The 17,534-nt window shown below is 34.9% G+C and overlaps 3 protein-coding genes across 4 annotated transcripts; 1 reads left to right on the top strand and 2 right to left on the bottom strand.

Annotated features, from left to right (window-relative positions):
• Positions 1-9,318: 9,318 nt before the first annotated feature.
• On the bottom strand, positions 9,319-13,929 carry LOC131000711 (BTB/POZ domain-containing protein At5g60050). 2 transcript variants are annotated; one of them, XR_009093772.1, is made up of 3 exons: positions 13,015-13,929; positions 9,965-12,623; positions 9,319-9,870 (listed from the first exon to the last, which is right to left on the bottom strand). XR_009093772.1 is itself a non-coding variant. In XM_057926754.1 (2 exons), the coding sequence occupies exons 1-2, from the start codon at positions 13,618-13,620 to the stop codon at positions 11,670-11,672; spliced, it is 1,560 nt and encodes a 519-aa protein (XP_057782737.1). In that variant the 5' UTR covers positions 13,621-13,929; the 3' UTR covers positions 9,319-11,669. The 2 variants fall into 2 exon arrangements, 1 of the variants encoding a protein (XP_057782737.1); XM_057926754.1 differs by having other exon boundaries at positions 9,319-12,623.
• On the top strand, positions 9,462-10,780 carry LOC131000713 (chitinase 2-like). The gene has a single exon (XM_057926756.1). The coding sequence runs from the start codon at positions 9,462-9,464 to the stop codon at positions 10,506-10,508; it is 1,047 nt and encodes a 348-aa protein (XP_057782739.1). The 3' UTR covers positions 10,509-10,780.
• Positions 13,930-15,972: 2,043 nt separating the features above from the next.
• Positions 15,973-17,534, bottom strand: LOC131000714 (probable serine/threonine-protein kinase PBL5; the record flags this gene model as incomplete). Its single annotated transcript, XM_057926757.1, is given in 2 exon segments — positions 15,973-16,577; positions 17,351-17,534. Coding segments are annotated over 2 exon segments (490 nt in total), but the record flags the coding sequence as incomplete, so codon positions are not given.

The following is a 17,534-nucleotide window of genomic DNA, read 5'->3' as shown; positions in this document are numbered from 1 at the left end:
CTCCAACGGATGAATTCTTGAAGACCATCTCCGCCAACGGATCTATTCAAGACCTCTCCTATAAATAGAGCTCGAGGATCACTTCAATCTTCACCGATTCAAATACACAAGCTGAAACGCTGCCGAAATTGCAACTCAGCCAATCAAAGCCTTCCAAAGTTTGAACGAATAAGAGAATCCCAAAGCCAAAATCAGTCCATTGCTGATTACATATATTCTCTTAGAACCTTAGGCAAATATTGTTTATCCAAAGCCTAAGTTACTGATTACAGAGAGCTTGTTCTCTATGATCTAGTTGGTAGTTTTCGAACTTCCTTTCAACTGAGCGAAAATAGTGTTTGAGTAGTGTGGAGTTCAGACCAGTGTTCTGACTCCAATGAGATCTTAGCACCCAGTGCGTGCTAAGTGATTGAGAAATCCAACTCAGTGTGTTGGTACTGAAAAGTGTATTTTCAGTTCAAGGTTTGTTGCACACGTAAGCATAAGCCCAGAGTGTTTGTCAGTGTGATCAACTGACCATGGACGTAGGAATTGGATTCCGAACCACGTAAAAATCCATTTGTCGTTTATCGCTTTCAGTTCTACCTTCTAATCTACTCAAACGTCTTTAACTGAAACTGATTAACTGCAAAATGAAACATAAACCTGACAACGTGTTTATCACAAAGGTTATTTCAAAAGAAAAAAAAATTCGCTGCCAATGTTATAAGTCTAACTGATAAATCTTCGGATAATCAATAAGATTCATAACACTCCTCTGTTTTATATCTAAGACTGAAGCCTTGCTCATATCAGTTAATGTCTTGGACTTAACTGATATCTCTTTACTGAATAAAGATTCAGTATCAGTCTTCAACATTTGGAATCAAAGTTTTCCGCAACTCTTTCAATAGTCAAAAGGTTGTGCTTCTTGTTTGAGAAATAGCCTATAGGTATATTCTTCTTTCCCTCCCCCCTACATCTATTTTAGACCTTCCGGAACCTAACAGAAAATTTGATATTGTGTAAGATATTTGTCATAGAAGTACAAAGGGAATGTTGATATCAAGATTAGTTTAGGTAATTTGGACATACAATCAAGGTTTTTTTTTATTATTATTATTATTTATAATAATGGGCATTTTTAATTTTAGGTACAGCTATGTGGCATTTTAAATTTGGACTCTCTTATATTTCTACACTTAAATGTTTATAAGGAAAATATTAAATTAATAAAGCTAACATTATGACCGATTATAATCTAATCAAATTGAAAAGAATTTAATTTATTTAAAATTCTTGGTTCAAAAGTAAAAAAGATTTTAGCTAGATACACATTGTACGTCCCTATTTTTTCATATTTTTTTATTTAAAAAAATTATGAAAAGATAACTAGTTAATTTTCTTTTTAATTTGATATATATTTTAAATATCTTTTTTGAATTTATTTATTTTATAATTGATGATAATATGGTCAAATAACACCACTCTATATTAAATAGAGATTCGGCCCATCACGTCAACCGCAGTAAAAATTCATTTCATTTTGTTATTTCAGACGCAATCTAATATTCGTAATAATATTTCTATCTACCTTTGTCGTTAGTACTATTAATTCTCTACCGTGTCCGAATCAGAAATTAACGAATTTCAAGTTTTTGAGGTAGTTAAGTTATTAAGGTTGGACTGCACCATGTCTCAAAAAAAAGGTTGGACTGAACCAGTGAATTATCGCCAATTATTGAATGCGATGCGGCCGGGTCGGCTCGCGCCCAAACCCGTGCCCCTGACCCGCACCTTAAATTATTACATTTATTTATAATAGTTGTTACTTTTAATTAGCGTAAGATATACATTTGTTAGCACAAATATATACTTATGTTAATATAAGTAGTTAACATCAATATTGTGAAGAAATGTATATTTCAACAATATTACCTTTCTTTATGATAATAATTAGTACTTTTTTATTATAACAATAATTACAATAAATATAATATTTTTGAAATATTACCTTTCTCCATATTAATTATTATTTTTTATTATAATAATTATTACTTTTAATAAATATAAATAACTATATTATTATTTGATCAAATAATTATTATCGTAAGGAAAAGTAATTATTGATATGTATATATAATGCTTTATATATATTGAATGAAGGTAAATATTTATATTAAGTATACATTTGTGCGACCAAATGTATATCTTATATTTATTAAAAGTAAATACGCCTATTATGATTTATTATTCAGGTTTTAGGGTTTAGGGTTTAGAAAATATAATACTTTATATTGAATGAAGGTAAATACTTATATTTACATAAGTATACATTTGAGCGAACAAATGTATATCTTATGCTTATTAAAAGTAACAATTACTATAAATAGATGTAATAATTTGCAGCACGGGTCAAAAGAGAGCGGGTCAGGAGGCGAGTTTGGACGCGGGGCGACCCTGCCGCACAATAATGGCTCGTAAATTATTGCGAGATTCTTATATGATGATCACTAAATTATAGCACGTATAATACTTACGTGGGTGATGTTATTTGGATCAATTTAATTCAGATCAAATATAATAAATATTTAATTTTCAATTTAAAATATATTTTTATTTTCATAATGTAATGTAATCATTATTATTATTATTATTATTATTATTATTATTATTATTATTATTATTATTATTATTATTATATATATTGAAAATAAAATTTGTATTTTCAATAAGAATTTTGACCCATTTTATGGCGTGAATTCCATTAAATGTTTATTTATATCTATATATATTTATTAATTAATGAATAATAATTCAACATTAAATTTGTTTAAAATCATCATTAAGTGAATATTTGCATTTAAAGAAATTGGTAATTTATTTTAATTAAAATATAGTATAATTTTTCATTTCATTTTTAGAAATATGTTATTGTGTTACTTAAATAAAATTATAATATATATATATATATATATAAATTTTGAATTATATATATATATATATATATATATATATATATATAGGGAGAGCTTCAAATAAGAACCACTAAATAAAATTAGAACGGAGAACCATTTTAAGCCATTCGATCATCAAGATCTACGGTGGATGCATCCTCTTGGTGGATGAATGCAGATCCTGAGTTCGAATCCTGAAGGGAGCAAAAATTTTATTATTTTCGGATGCATTAAATTTAATAGCGAATGCATTAATTTATATAGTAGATGCATTGATTTTAATGGTTCTTATGTTCTCACGATAAGTGTGGTTCTCATTATAACCACACCCTATATATATATATATATATATATATATATATATATATAAACATCAAATTGAAAAGGAGAAAAATAATTTATTTGAAATTTATTATTTTTAAAATTTTAATACTAATAAGCATATTTTCATTTTTAAAATTATGACCGTTTTGCCCTTATTGATCAAGATATCTGATCCAAATAGATTTATATATATATATATATACATAAATGTACAATTGAACAATTGATTAATATTATATACGAGTGGTTGCAGTAATAAGAAAGAATTTAGGTGTTAATATTTCAGTCAAAATATGCATAAATATTAGGGGATTTGGCATATAAAATCACAGATGATTTCAAAATTATAATTTTAACTTGATTTTTAAAGTGTGGCAGATTAAATCACCACCTTTTTAGTTTTTGCAATTTTATCCCCCCAATTATTTTCGATCACCGGATTGTTGAATTGGAGCTTATGTGGATTAGTTCCCACATAGTATTCATGTTACGACGTCGTTTGCATCAAATCACTGAATATTACGGGTGCAGATACATGATACAATTCCTTCATAATTTGAGGAAATTTTTAATTAAAATTGTACCAATCATCTTCGCTTAGGCCTCACTAAAACGACGTCATCTTTATTAATCTACATATATAATTAAGCTCAAATTGACTACAATTCAGTGACCATAAAAGAATTAAAGGGATGGAATTGTAAAAATTGAAAAGATAGTAATTTAATTCGTCACATTTTAAAAGTAAGATTGAAATTACAATTTCAAAATAATGAGTGATTTTATTTTGGTAAAACCCCTAAATATTAGTAAGACGCTTCAAATAAAATAAACCACCAACTTGCAGGCATCATAACACACAATGAATTTCGAATATATACGAATTCAACCACCATAAATATAAAAACTTTGTGAGAGTTCACTAACTTTTCATCAAACTGCTCCGAAGAAAACGAACTACGCATTCAAATTCCATAAGAAATAGGAGTATTTATGATAGGTCAAATTAAATCACGTGTTTAAAAGTACGTAGGACATTAAGGCAAAGATTATTAACTCTAGCATGGGATACCAACCATTAATATCGTGACTCGTTAATTCGTACAACTAGTTATTATTGACGTCAAATCTAAATCGCACAAGTAAATTTTAACTCAAAGGCTACGTTTATTTTGATGAATAAATTTATCATGGAAAGAGAAGGAATAACAAAAATTTATATCTTTAAATGTCTTTTTTCTTTTTTCACAGTTTATACAAAAGAGAAGTTCGCAATTTTTTCTTCCTTATTTTCACTTCAAGGATGGATAATATTATCCTAAAAAAATATTATGTACAGTACGTATTATGTTTGCGAAAAAAAAAGAAAGTATTCTCATTCCCAGTAAAATGATTCCGATTTGATTGGTTTTAGATTCCTGTAAAGTATAAACATTAAAACATTCGTATTTCCAGAATTACAAATGAGTTTAGGCCATATATATATAGTGTCCAATCCTCTCATTCCATTTCCATCCCATAAGAAGATTCATTCACGAATCACTTCAACCATAAAGTCACCGCCCGCAAAAGTCGAGTTGTGTTGCGTGAAATCTTAAAGAAGTAAACTAATATGGTTATTAAAAAAAAGGAACAGGGTTATTAATTAGAATGATGAATTTACAACTTGAGTATTTTGTGCTGTAGATTTTCCTTCTATGCTCGAGTCCAAAGCGAGTCACAAAAATCCGACCCATGCCACATCTGTTGGGGCAAATACCTTCACAAATGAGATTTTAGAGGGTCCATAACTCATAACCCGAATCCGAGCTACATCGGATCGTCAGCCAATTGAGATAGAGGAAGCAAACGGGTGAGTCCACGCATCCAGCCGCGACCCCATCCGACATGCATGCCTCAAAGTCTTAAGACAATGCACATCTCCCAGTACGGGGGCACGTGCCCCCACAACTAGTTTTTTAATTATTATTAATTATATATATATATATATATATATATATATTTATATAAGTTTTATTATATCACAATCCTAAATCCCAAATCAATATTTGTCCTTCAATTCTTGTTTTTATTAATTAAATATGTATATTTATATGATTATATCTCAAATTCCCCCAAATTTTATTACTCTCTTTGTCTCATAATAAGTATATAGTACATTTTTTTTGTCCATAACAAATGTATACTTTTTAAAAAAAGAAAGTGAGCACCATTTTTTTTTATCTTTTTATCCTTTAATCATATCAATTTCATCTCACAAAGCAAAAGAGGCCTCTACCATTTTTTTTATCTTTTTTCTTTAATTATCTCCATCTAAATTCTCGTGCCGAGAAAAAAGTAAACACTTGTTATGGGACGAATGTAGTATATCCTACCATTTCCAACTCAAATTCCAAACTAACGTAATTTTTTTGAACGTATTTTATATATATAATTTTGTGCCCCCTAACAAAAAAAAATCTGGATATGTCCATGCCTGAAACGGTTTTCGGGGCATATAGTCGAGAAAAATGGGTCGACCCGTTTTGCATGCTTGGAATTGGGAGAGACACCTCATTGGAATTTGGATCCCCAAATTAAATTGTCGGTTAACATGGTTTGATGTTTCTGTGCCCAGCGCGCATTCTTTCAATCCTAACCATATATGTACAGATTTGATATCTCATATCTCTGCAGTCATAATTAAGAGAGAAATTATATTTGTAGTGAAAACTAACCCTCTCAACTACCCCATCATTATCAAATATTAATTCTGCCGGCTTCAAAAAACAAAAACATAAAAATGAAATCTCCCAAGCTATAGTTATGCAACAAGCAGCCCTTAATTATGTCTTTTAACACAAAATACACGCACGCAGGGATAAAAATAATAATAAAAAGTTTGAATATTAGAAAAAATAAAAAAACTTTTTTTACAATTTTTTATTTATTATTATTTTTTAATCTAAAATTTATTTAATGCATATATTTGAACACAATAATGCATATCTATAAACACAAACATACATAATTTTACACAAAAAAATGCATTGCATTGTGGCGACATCATACATATTTTTGTATATAGAGTTGTGCATATTTATATTTTAAATATATGCATTTTTGTATTCAAAGTTATTTATTTATATATTTATATATATGCATATTAATTTGTGTTCAACTACATGCATCATTTAGAGGGGAAACGGTCGCTTAGTGCAATGCATTTTTTTGTGCAATATTATGTATATTTAAGTTTATTTATATGCATTTTTGTATTCAATTATATGCGTTAAATGAATTTCGGAGTAATTATCAAAAAGTTTATTCTCATTTTACTGTATTTTGCCTTCAAAAACCTCTACCACGTAACGTATTTTTGGTGGGCCACATGATTCTCATTGGAATAATGAATCATTCCCTATATGTATACACATTAATTGTTTCAGCAATATAATAGGAAGTGTATGAATAACGACAGATCCAATTATGACTGGGATATGGGTCGGGACTCGGGCCGCTGGGCGGGTCGGATTGGATCGTATGCTAATTAAGGGTGATATTGACATATTGTGATCGCAGCTATAAAAATTATATCCTTCACGTGTAACAGTAAACTATATTCGACTATTTACGCGACTGGTTAGGTTAAGACAGCAGGCCGAAATAATTAGTATATGTATAAAAAAATACTCCCAAAGAAATAACAACTGTTTCTTTTATTAATGTTTATCTATTCAGTTTTTAATGATAATGAAATTGTTAGATACAAGGGCATTAATTATTAAATCCTCATTGTGGTCCTGTATTTTCGTGCGAAGATTAATTAGAGTGTGTAAGAGTTGGTATGAGACTTTTTTATTTTTTGAAGCAAGAGTTGGTATGAGACTTAAATTACCAAATGCTTAATACTTTCTTTTCCATACTATTTGAAATAACACAAAAAATTGAAATAAAATATCGTGTGGAAATTCTTATGTATATGTTTTATTGCAAAATAAGTGAATTGCATTATCTTTTTGCCGGAAATAGTGAAGTATATCAGTTTTTGGAAGAAGAAAGTATCAGTTTTGAGTAAACTTATTTCATATTTCTTTGATTTCGTTTATAGATAATTAATGACGGAGCAAAATGTATTTCTTAAGGAAATTAGGACGAGGGAACTGGGATTTGTTTTTTAAAAATTTGTTACAACCAAAGAAAGGAAATAACTCACTCACACTCTAGCTCCTAGGGTGACTCGAACCTCCCGACCTATTGGTTGGAGAAGAAGCATCTTACCAACAGACTATGCTTCATCGTATACAAGGGAACTGGAATTGTTAATGCTCGGTTAGCTTTTTAATTAAATATTTTTTTTTTAGAATTCATGATCGACAACTTGCAATAACATATAAAATCAGTTCTCATTTGTTTTTTTATCCATCGGTAAGGTTGAAAAATCTAGAAATTGAAGTGTTCAAATAGATTAACTCTGATTCTTGATCTACTCTACGGTGTGTTTTATTTAAGCATAAATACATAAATTAGAATATAAATATTTTGATGCAAAAGAAGAAGAAAAAAAGTACTGTAGTAGTGCTTTTAATAAGAGACAAAAAATTTACCTATATATAATATGATTAATTCTAATCCTCAACTTTTACTAAAAATATGTAATCATAAACTAACATGTGCATGATATTTGATTGAGTAACTTTATCAGGACCAATCAGGTTGAATGTCGCATTCGATGTCGTGACAATTATTTGTCTTAAAACAGGAAAAACTAAATATATTCTATCACCAGAGTTGAGAAAAATCAATGCCCTCACCCAACTAATTAAATTGATCGATAAAATTCAGTTTTGTTCGTCAGTCCAGCATCACATGATGCATGCTAATTAATAAAATTAAGTGAACTATATTATATAAATAATTAATCAAAAACGTACTACGATGTGTTCGTCTGATTTTTATTTATTTATTTTGACAGCTTTTCAAATTGATTATTACCCATCTGTCCCACCAAGATTTGTTTCCGTTTGTGTTTGACCTGTCACCTCTCTAATGTAAGCATCTTTCCCTGTTTAAAAACTTTGTTATTAATTTGCACCTTTTCTTAATCAGTATAATGAAAAATCAAAATTATTTATTGGTATATTTCATGGAACTGGTCTAGGCCGACTATCTTTTTGTATATTTTCCCAGTCTTTTTTTTTTTTTCTTGTCCAATGTTCTCAGATGATATGGGATTAACGACACATAATGATACAAATCCACATATATAATGATATAATGTATTAAAATTAGACCAAAACCGACGGATCGGACCGAACTTCGGTCCGGGCTGGTTTTGGTTCATGTATTGGTCCGGTCCGGTCCTATTTTCTTGGACCGAAAATATTTCGGTTCGGTTTCGATCCCGGGGAGGCCAAAACCGACGAAAATCAGACCGAACCGAATATATATATATATATATATATATATATATATATATAATATTTTTATTAATATTATTACTATTTTTATTAATTTCTAATATTTTTGTTAATATTTCTAATAATATTTTTATTAATTTCTAATATTCTGAAAATAGTCGGTTTTGGATCGAGAACCGATGGCGGTTTCGGTCCGATTTCGGCTCTGTCCTAGGGCTTCAGTTGGTCAGGTTCGATCCAGAAAATATTGAAAATTTGGTTCTCGATTTCGTCGGTTCAATTCGGTTCGGTCCGACTGCTCACCCCTATCTCTGCATTTTCTAAATATCACAAAGATGAGACTTGCGCAAACTTAGACGGAAAAAAAAGGAAGCTATACCTTTTAAAATCAATGATTTAATAACTTTCAAAGGAAAACGAGAAATCATTATTGATCAATTTTTTTAAAAAATGAAGTAATAATTTTTTACCAATAATTTCTACCCATGGAAGCTTGTGTCATGATTGTTGTGTTTTAAAAGTTATATATGAAGTCAAAATTGGTGAATACTTGGAATTAAAAAACACAAGGCACGGCATGATAGAATCAAGAATATTAAACTGATTTGGCTTAGAAGACGTGATCTGATTTGGCTGCAAACGGAGATTTGCTCTTAATCTGATTTGCAACACAAACTCTATTCGGCAATTGCAGTCCAAAACCAAACTTTGTAAGAATTTGGACAACACCCCAACAAACAAAACCATCACAATATACAAACGCATTGTTAGAGCTGATCACAACATACCAAACCAATCCGGCATGGCATCATCACAATCACCCCAACATTCCTATTTCACATCCATATATATACAGCCACAAAAACCCTTATTTTGTATATCCTCACACACACACACACCCCCAAAAAGCAGCAGTAGCAGCATGGATTCACCCACAGCTCTTCTCTTTCTTCTTCTTCTTCCTCCTCTCCACTTTCTCCTCTGCAATCTCCCCACCGTCGGAGCAGCACCGCCGGAGAAACTCTTTCGAGAATACATCGGAGCCGAGGGCAACAATGTGACATTCACGGATGTCCCGATCAGCCCCGCCGTTGACTTCCACTTCCTCCTCTCTTTCGCCATCGACTACACGGACGGATCCCACCCGACTCCCACCAACGGTGATTTCCGAGTCTACTGGGATACGGCCAACCTCAGCCCGTCTCAGGTGTCTGCGATCAAGGCCAAGCATGCAAATGTCAGAGTAGGCATGAGCCTTGGAGGTGACACCACAAACAGTAAACAACAAGTCTTCTTTCATCCTACCTCAGTCAATAGCTGGGTTGCAAATGCCATCCACTCCATAACTGATATAGTCACAACTTACAATTTGGATGGAATCGACATCGATTACGAGCACTTCGATTCGGATACCGATACATTCGCCGAGTGCATCGGGAAACTTCTCTTCTACCTGAAACAGAATAAGATCATCTCCTTCGCCTCCATAGCACCGTATGAAGATAAGTCCGTCAAGCCGTACTATCTAGCTCTGTGGAGAAAGTATGGCAATCTCATAGACTACGTGAATTTCCAGTTCTACGCCTATCCAAAGGGTACCACTGTTTCTCAGTTTCTTAAGTACTTCGACGAGCAAAGCTCCAACTACAAGGGAGGCAAGGTTCTGGTCAGTTTTGGGACAGATGGAAGCGGCGGGCTATCCCCGAAAAACGGCTTCTTCGAGGCCTGCAGCACACTGAGCAAGCAGGGGAAGCTTCATGGGATTTTCATTTGGTCTGCAGATGACTCCAAGAAGGCTAATTTCAAGTACGAGAAACAGTCACAAGACTTCTTAGCCACTCAGAAGTGAGGCCTATTCGTATTCTACTACTCACTTTTTACAGCACCAAAAAAAAAAAAAAAACAGTCACTCCTCTTTCTGAGGGGTTATTTACTGTCACTGTAATCCTGCCCCTTGTTTTATTTTCTTATTTTTTACTTGGCCTTGTGCCTCTTTGTAAGCCCAAAACTAGGTAGAAAGATGTGAGAAGCCACTTGGATTCTCCATATATCCACTGCATCGAGAAGAAGGGCTACATTTTTCTCTATCTATGCATAGCTACCTATCAGTTAATTCCTCAATTTTCTATTCATACAGTAACATATGAGATATAGCATAAAACATCAGTACATCACTCAGTGACCAATCACCGAATACTAATGAATAAAAGCTAAACCAATCTTCATGCTGTTGGCCTAAAAATGTGGCATGACAGACGACGGGTTGATGAGAAGTTTAGAGCTGAATAAATGGACAACCATAACAAGTAGTTTGCTTATACAGGTAGAAAACGAGCGGACAGCAAATCAGGTTATCACGAAATACTTGTACGTTCAAGAAAATTACTCAATTCCTACAAGATCAACAAACCCTGTTGACAGAATTTCCACAGTCGGAAGAGCCTTGTTTGACAGAAGGGGTTAGTTTACCAGGGTCTTCTTAACATGTTACCAAAGACTAATTTCTTCATAATATGAAATTGATAATGGTATTGTGTGATTAGAAACTACAGAAAACGAGTTACAGAGACGTGGACGGAAATGAGGCATTTAAGAGATGAGAGGTGAAACTGTAGTAGCAAATAGATAAGAATGAACCATGACCTAATACTCTGATGAATTCCACATTGAAATTGAATATGTTTGTACGTGTATATCGCTTATTTAGAACTATTTGCATAAAGTAGCACTTTCAACTTCACAGAGGCTAAAACCAATTATATGGCAAGATTTTCAAAAAGGCAAAAATGCCACCCAGAAAAACACAACTTCAGCAAAAACAGCTGCTATAGATCAATATATTCACAATAAAGAAAGAATAACTCCTGTTTCATTGATCTAGAATATGATATCATTCTTATCAGAAATGTAGAAGAACAAGATATAAACAGATTGGATATGAGATGGAACGGATTTTTATTTACACCAGTAACTTGAAGCATGTGACATGTAATTCAAGCAAACGTACCCATCAGTCTGGAATATCACAGACAGCTAGCTGCAATTGTGACTCAATTGCATATTGTTTCACAAAAGCCCTTCTCCACCAGATTTCAAACGCTCTCTGAATATTGGGACAATCATCGCCCTTGTTAAGAAATCTATCAAACCATTTAAGCAAAACCGATTGTTGTTGAGGCAGTGGTAGCGTTAAAATTGTTTGACTAAGCCCTTCCTCAATCAATTTCCTATCAATAGATTTCCCCCCCATTCTCATCCATCCAAAATCATCGTAAAGAGCTTCCAACCAAGTCGACAGCAAGGCAAACCTAGTCTCCTTAGGCACTAGAATTTGCCCTTTCCCGATAGAAATGCACAGTTGGGCAGTGATTTTGCTTATCTCGTGGCGATACATGGTAGGTATCTTCGAGTGAAGAACTGCTAGCTCCTTCTGGTCAGCCCATAAGTCCACAAACTCGTCCCCCACTTTTCTGTCTATAAGGATGCCAAGAATCCACTGCATATTGTCAGCTTCTCGGGAAATCTCAGCCATTATAGCTCCTCGGTCTTGCCTGCTTTCGTCCAAGCAAGTGGTTCCGGATAAGCACAGAACGAGAGAACCTAGGCATCTGTGACAAAGCTGATATAATATATCTCTTGAGATATCAAGGGCATCATGGAGGCCATTGCCATTATCATCTTCCTTTAGCAGTCGAGATATTAACCCTTTCATTTCTCTACGGGCTTTATCATCTTTAGCCTGCAAAACACCCAATGACAATTTCAAGAAGACATTCTCGGCCCTTGAAGATGTTGAAGGGTCGGCTATCACTCTCCGTAGCACAGTATCTGCTCTTGAACAATCAATCTGGAGCTGATTTAGATGTGAAACAACACTCTCCTCTTCTCCCTCAGACCATGGCACTGCTTCCAGATACTCCAAGCATGCCCTGATCCCATCTTCAAACATAATTGCCGAACATATCTGCAAATGCCAAGGAACTCTAGCATAAGAAATTATCACATTTCACTTATTTTAACCCAAAGAAGAATTATTTCTTGAAGGTTAACATGCAAAATAGTAGACCACATTGCTACAACTTCTTCCTAGGTTCCGCATTATTAATAACAAATCGAATACTCCATTTTTTTTTCCAATTGACGAGACAAAATCGAATACTCCAGAAAATAACAAATCAAGCATCCGATACAATCACGAAATCTTATCTTCTTTCCCAATTTGAACTCAAATTACTCGTTTATCAGTCCATGATCCGGTTAGAAACAATCCACATTGAGTTCAGAAACCATCATTAATCATTAAACATTACAAAGAAACTAAAGAAAATTGAAGTGCTTATGAGAGAGAGAGAAACCTTCAAAAGGGCCAAGATCTTGGAAACATCCATGCCGAGGAGCTTGCTCTTCAATTCCGCAGAGTACATGAGCACGACAGCTTCCACATAGACAGCCACGTCATCGCACTCAAGAATCTCGACCGAGTGGGTCCCGCTCCGCCGCAGTTTATCGGCGAAGAACCGGCTTTTGGCGGCCAAGACCCGCCGGTGCACATCCACGGTGACCCGGAAGGCCGCGGCGTCGACCTCCCCGGCCTCAGCCCGGCCGGCCACCGTGAGCCTGACGTCACCCGCCCCCCATTGGTCGCAAATCTTGAAGGGGGCCTGGGAAAGGGCGGCGGAAACCCTCTCTTGGAGCTTCTTGCGGGCCTCGAGCGCGGGCTTGGGCTCGCGGGCCTGCTCGACCGACATGACCTCGAAGAGGGTAGGGCTCTGGTGGTGTGGGGTGGCGAGGGCCCGGTAGGTCGGGGGAGGAGAGAGAGTGCTAAGGCGGGAGGGAGAGAGAAAGGGATCGGAGATGAAGCCCTGCTTGATCATAGTGGACACCAGTTGTTGCTGGTGGCTTCTTGATGACATGGGTTTGTGGTGGGTGGTGGCGTTATTGCTGTTGCTATCAGACGCCATTGAATTGAGGGGACTGAAAGGAAACTGAACCACGCGAAGGAGTAAAAACACAGACACACACACAGACACGCACTGGGACGTGTCAGCGGGTGTGAATGTGGGGAATCCAAGAAGATAGAGAGAGAGAGAGACAGCGAGCTGAACAAGTGACCTTTATTTTGGGTATGATGGAAAAGGAGTGTGGATAATTTTAGACACTATTCGCATCAAATTATAAGAAAATAAAGCGGGAGACTTGCTTTAAGGGACGATAATAATTTTTAAAATTTTAAATAACCTTTATTAAAATTTGCATCAGTAAGATACAGTTATAAATGTATAAGTCACACCCGAAAATAATGGAGTAGTTTACATTTCATCCATCCAAAATTGTAAATTATTGGTAAAGCTTTTTTTTTTTTTTGAGAGATTATTGGTAAAGCTGATACATGAATTTTGCCATTTTTCAAGTTTTAGTAAAAATAGCTTTAGTTTGAGTATAATAAATGATAATGCACCAGGAATTTTTTAGGTTTAGTAAATACGAAATAAAAACAATAGTCCAGTCCTCGAACCACAACAATTTTCCCTATATCATGCTTATGTACATAATTCGACATTACTTACTTAGAATAATACTAGTAAATATTTGTATCAAGTGTATGACACGTGACCTATTAGTTATTGAACAAATCCCACCTCACCTAACCAGCTAACCTTCAAGATCTGTAGAAAACCTGTGTCACTTGTAATTTGTAGAGTAGCAGCAGCAGATTAAATTATAATTTGTGCTATTTCCATCTTGAAATTTAATGGTATTTTTAACTCTTTGATATCCTGATTGTAATTAAAATAAAAAATATGCATACTTACAAAAAAAAACACCAAATTATGACCATCCTATGTAATCATAATCAAGGACATGTTATAAAATCATGCAATTAGAATAAAATTTGAGCATTCTACTGCAAACAACGTTTCGCCCCGTAATTCATCTTCGCACACATGACACATCACTAAAAATATAAAATAAAACACGAAATCTAAACTAGTATTTCTTTCCACAAAATGATCCCCTTCAATTTTCATACTATTTAAATATAATTATTGTATTTTGCCATTTTTTAGTTTTGCAAACCAAAGGGAATGAGTCGATATCACTCTCACAAACATTGAATAGTATTTACTAGTAAAAAGGAATGTTTTAAAACAGTTGCAATCAAGAAATTGTATTGCAACCACTAATCGAGAGTCGAGAGAGAAAATGAAGAATATATCCCGTGTGATCAAGAACCTCAACAGAGCGCCGCAATAGCATAAGAGATCAGCAGTGACTGAAACATCACCTTTTGTTGCTATAGATTGTTTAGTCTGCTTATCCAGTCACTCGGAATAGCTATCGTTGCTCAGAATCTGTACACCAGTCGATGAAAAAGGCGGGAAGGTAAGATGGAAGAACGTTGCGTTCTGTGCCATCAGTCGAGCAGCCGTAATCCATCCCTCCTTGCTATCGAAATTCACTGGTTTTGATACACAAACAATGAACCACAACTAGTTAAACTGTGAATTTTCCTTACAGAGACTCTGAAGATCTGGAAAATCATGTTATTCCTGTTTACTTTATGTACGAACAAGATCACTGCAATTCATGGATTTGATATACAGCCAAACGAATCGCTTGAATTAGACAACACGATTTGTACAAATTTTTCCCGAGAAAGAAGATTGAAAAAACCCTTCCTTATTCGTGCGTTTCCGCAGCCTAGAGAAAACCTCACACGCACACCAGAAACTGCAGAAATCAACAGTCAGTTAACGTCGTTGAATCGTACCGGAGTAAGAAAACCACCAGAGGATGAAGAAGCAGAGGAGCACCACGAGAGGGATGAGATGAACCAGCTTCTCCGGCAATCGAGATTTCAAATTCTCCTTCTTCCCAACGGCAGAACTCCGCTTGTAGACCGGAAGATTAGCAGCCTCCTCGATCTTCCCCTTTGGAGAAGAAAACAGCACCGATCGGGGCTGCGAGGTCTGCGGCAGCTCCGCCGCGCGAGAGATGCCTGCTTGTCTCTGCATCGTAGGAGAGAATGAAACGAAACGAAACGAAACGACTTGTAGAGAGAGAAGCAAAAAAAAATTAAAAAAAAAGAAAAAGAAAAAAAAGAAGAAAAAAAAAACTCCGTCAATTCTGTTAAGAGTCAATGGTCGCATTCCATTTCTGTTATATCGTTCGTTCCAGTTGAGATGTTGAGAATTCCAAATGATTCGCGGGAAAACTGCCTCTTCAGTCACGCCTTTTGCACGTGACGTGGCTCTCTTTTCTTTTCTTTTCTTTTGCCTTTCTTTTTCTCATTTTGTTGCTCGATATAAAAATAATCATCACCATAAAAAAATTCAATAAACGTAGAAAAATAAGTTGCACATTCGCTTGTCCAAGTGAAAAAGCCAACAACATAAACAAAGCCCTAAAACAGCCTACCTCTATCTCTGTAAGCAGCAACAAATTTCTGAAAAATGAAATTACAAAAGCCGATGTTGATTGTTGACTACCTCAATATTATATAACTTGTATATATTTATTTCTCCAAAAGTGTGGATTTACATAAAGAGTTGAGTAGGAGTAAACTCCATGTACCATCTGTGATGTCAAAACTGATGAGAGTGTGAAGCAGCTAGATACTCAGCCGTCCTCGGAATTGGTTGTCGTTGTGGTGGTTGAGTTCGGCATCTCCTTTTGATCTGCTACGCCGAGTAGGGCTTCTAGCGACCCCGTGGATGCTCGGATCATAAGTCTGCGAGGCGAGATAGTTCAGGGCTGTGACAATGTCAGCAACAAGAGGCCTCATGTTCGGTTGCTCTTGGACACACATTGCAGCGATTGCTAGAGCTTGGTACAGCCCTCTCACTGGGTACTGCCCTTCCAATGACGGATCAGCCATTTGGTGGAATCTTTTCCGGTCCTTGAATAACGGCCTTGCCTATTTAAAACGTCAAAAAAATATCAGAAAAACCCTTCCAACCTCTCTATACAAATCAAACTAGGCACTTGGTTATATAGCATTCAACTGAAAGGGTTGCCATCATGCAAGTGTTGGTTTTGTTGTGTGATTTCATATTTCAGACACGATTGTCGTATTAGATCGTACTCAAGAATTAGCAGATGTTCATTCTTGGCTCATAGATGATGGAAGACTTTTGCCATGAGAAGACAGTGGTACCTATTGCTGCTTCTACATGTTCAGCATAGGATCAATGTATTAATAGCTCGATCCTATAGAAACGAAAAACTCAGTAAAGACCTGCTTGTTCCCCTAGATCAGGCGAGGCTGGTTATAAAGCGTTAACCTATTACAATTAGAAGACTCGATTATGCCCTATTTGATATCAGTAATGAAAAGGATTACACGATTTGAGAAATAAGAACACCTCATACATTTGACTTTCATTCAAAAAGGAGGATGGAAGGAAAATGAAAAAGGAAAGCAATTGGTCTGTATTGAACGAATATAGCAGCCAAAAGTTGTATACTTCACCTGGATGAAAAAGTTAATTAAACTATATAAGTAGAGAACGTTAGTAACTGATGTGACATTTCTCAAAAGGCTACAGGAAACGAGCTAGTTTACTTCATAATGGTTCGTTTGATGGCATATTATGAAATAATATGGTTTGAACTGAAAAGCAAACCATGTTTTGTGTGGCCATGGAGATTAAAAAACATGTTTCGTGTGTAGAAATTAGAGAAGCTTACCCATGAGACTAGATTTGCCTCTGGACCAGATCTTCTATTGTCAATGGCTCTCCTGCCCGTGATGATCTCGAGAAGAACAACACCAAAACTATAGATATCCGATTTGAAGGTGAGTTGGCCAGTCATTGCATAATCAGGGGCACAATATCCATATGTGCCCATAACTCTGGTAGAGACATGAGTC

Source organism: Salvia miltiorrhiza, chromosome 8 (genome assembly GCF_028751815.1).
Source record: "Salvia miltiorrhiza cultivar Shanhuang (shh) chromosome 8, IMPLAD_Smil_shh, whole genome shotgun sequence".
Classification (NCBI taxonomy): domain Eukaryota; kingdom Viridiplantae; phylum Streptophyta; class Magnoliopsida; order Lamiales; family Lamiaceae; genus Salvia; species Salvia miltiorrhiza.
Note: the sequence above shows the minus strand (reverse complement) of the source record. Positions and strands in the feature narration are given on the sequence as shown.

Coding starts and splice junctions, on each gene's coding strand:
- LOC131000711 (XM_057926754.1), bottom strand. CDS start 13,620: ATGGCGTCTGATAGCAACAGCAATAACGCCACCACCCACCACAAACCC. Junction 12,624..13,014: donor AGATCTTGGCCCTTTTGAAG/GTTTCTCTCTCT, acceptor TGGCATTTGCAG/ATATGTTCGGCAATTATGTT.
- LOC131000713 (XM_057926756.1), top strand. CDS start 9,462: ATGGCATCATCACAATCACCCCAACATTCCTATTTCACATCCATATAT.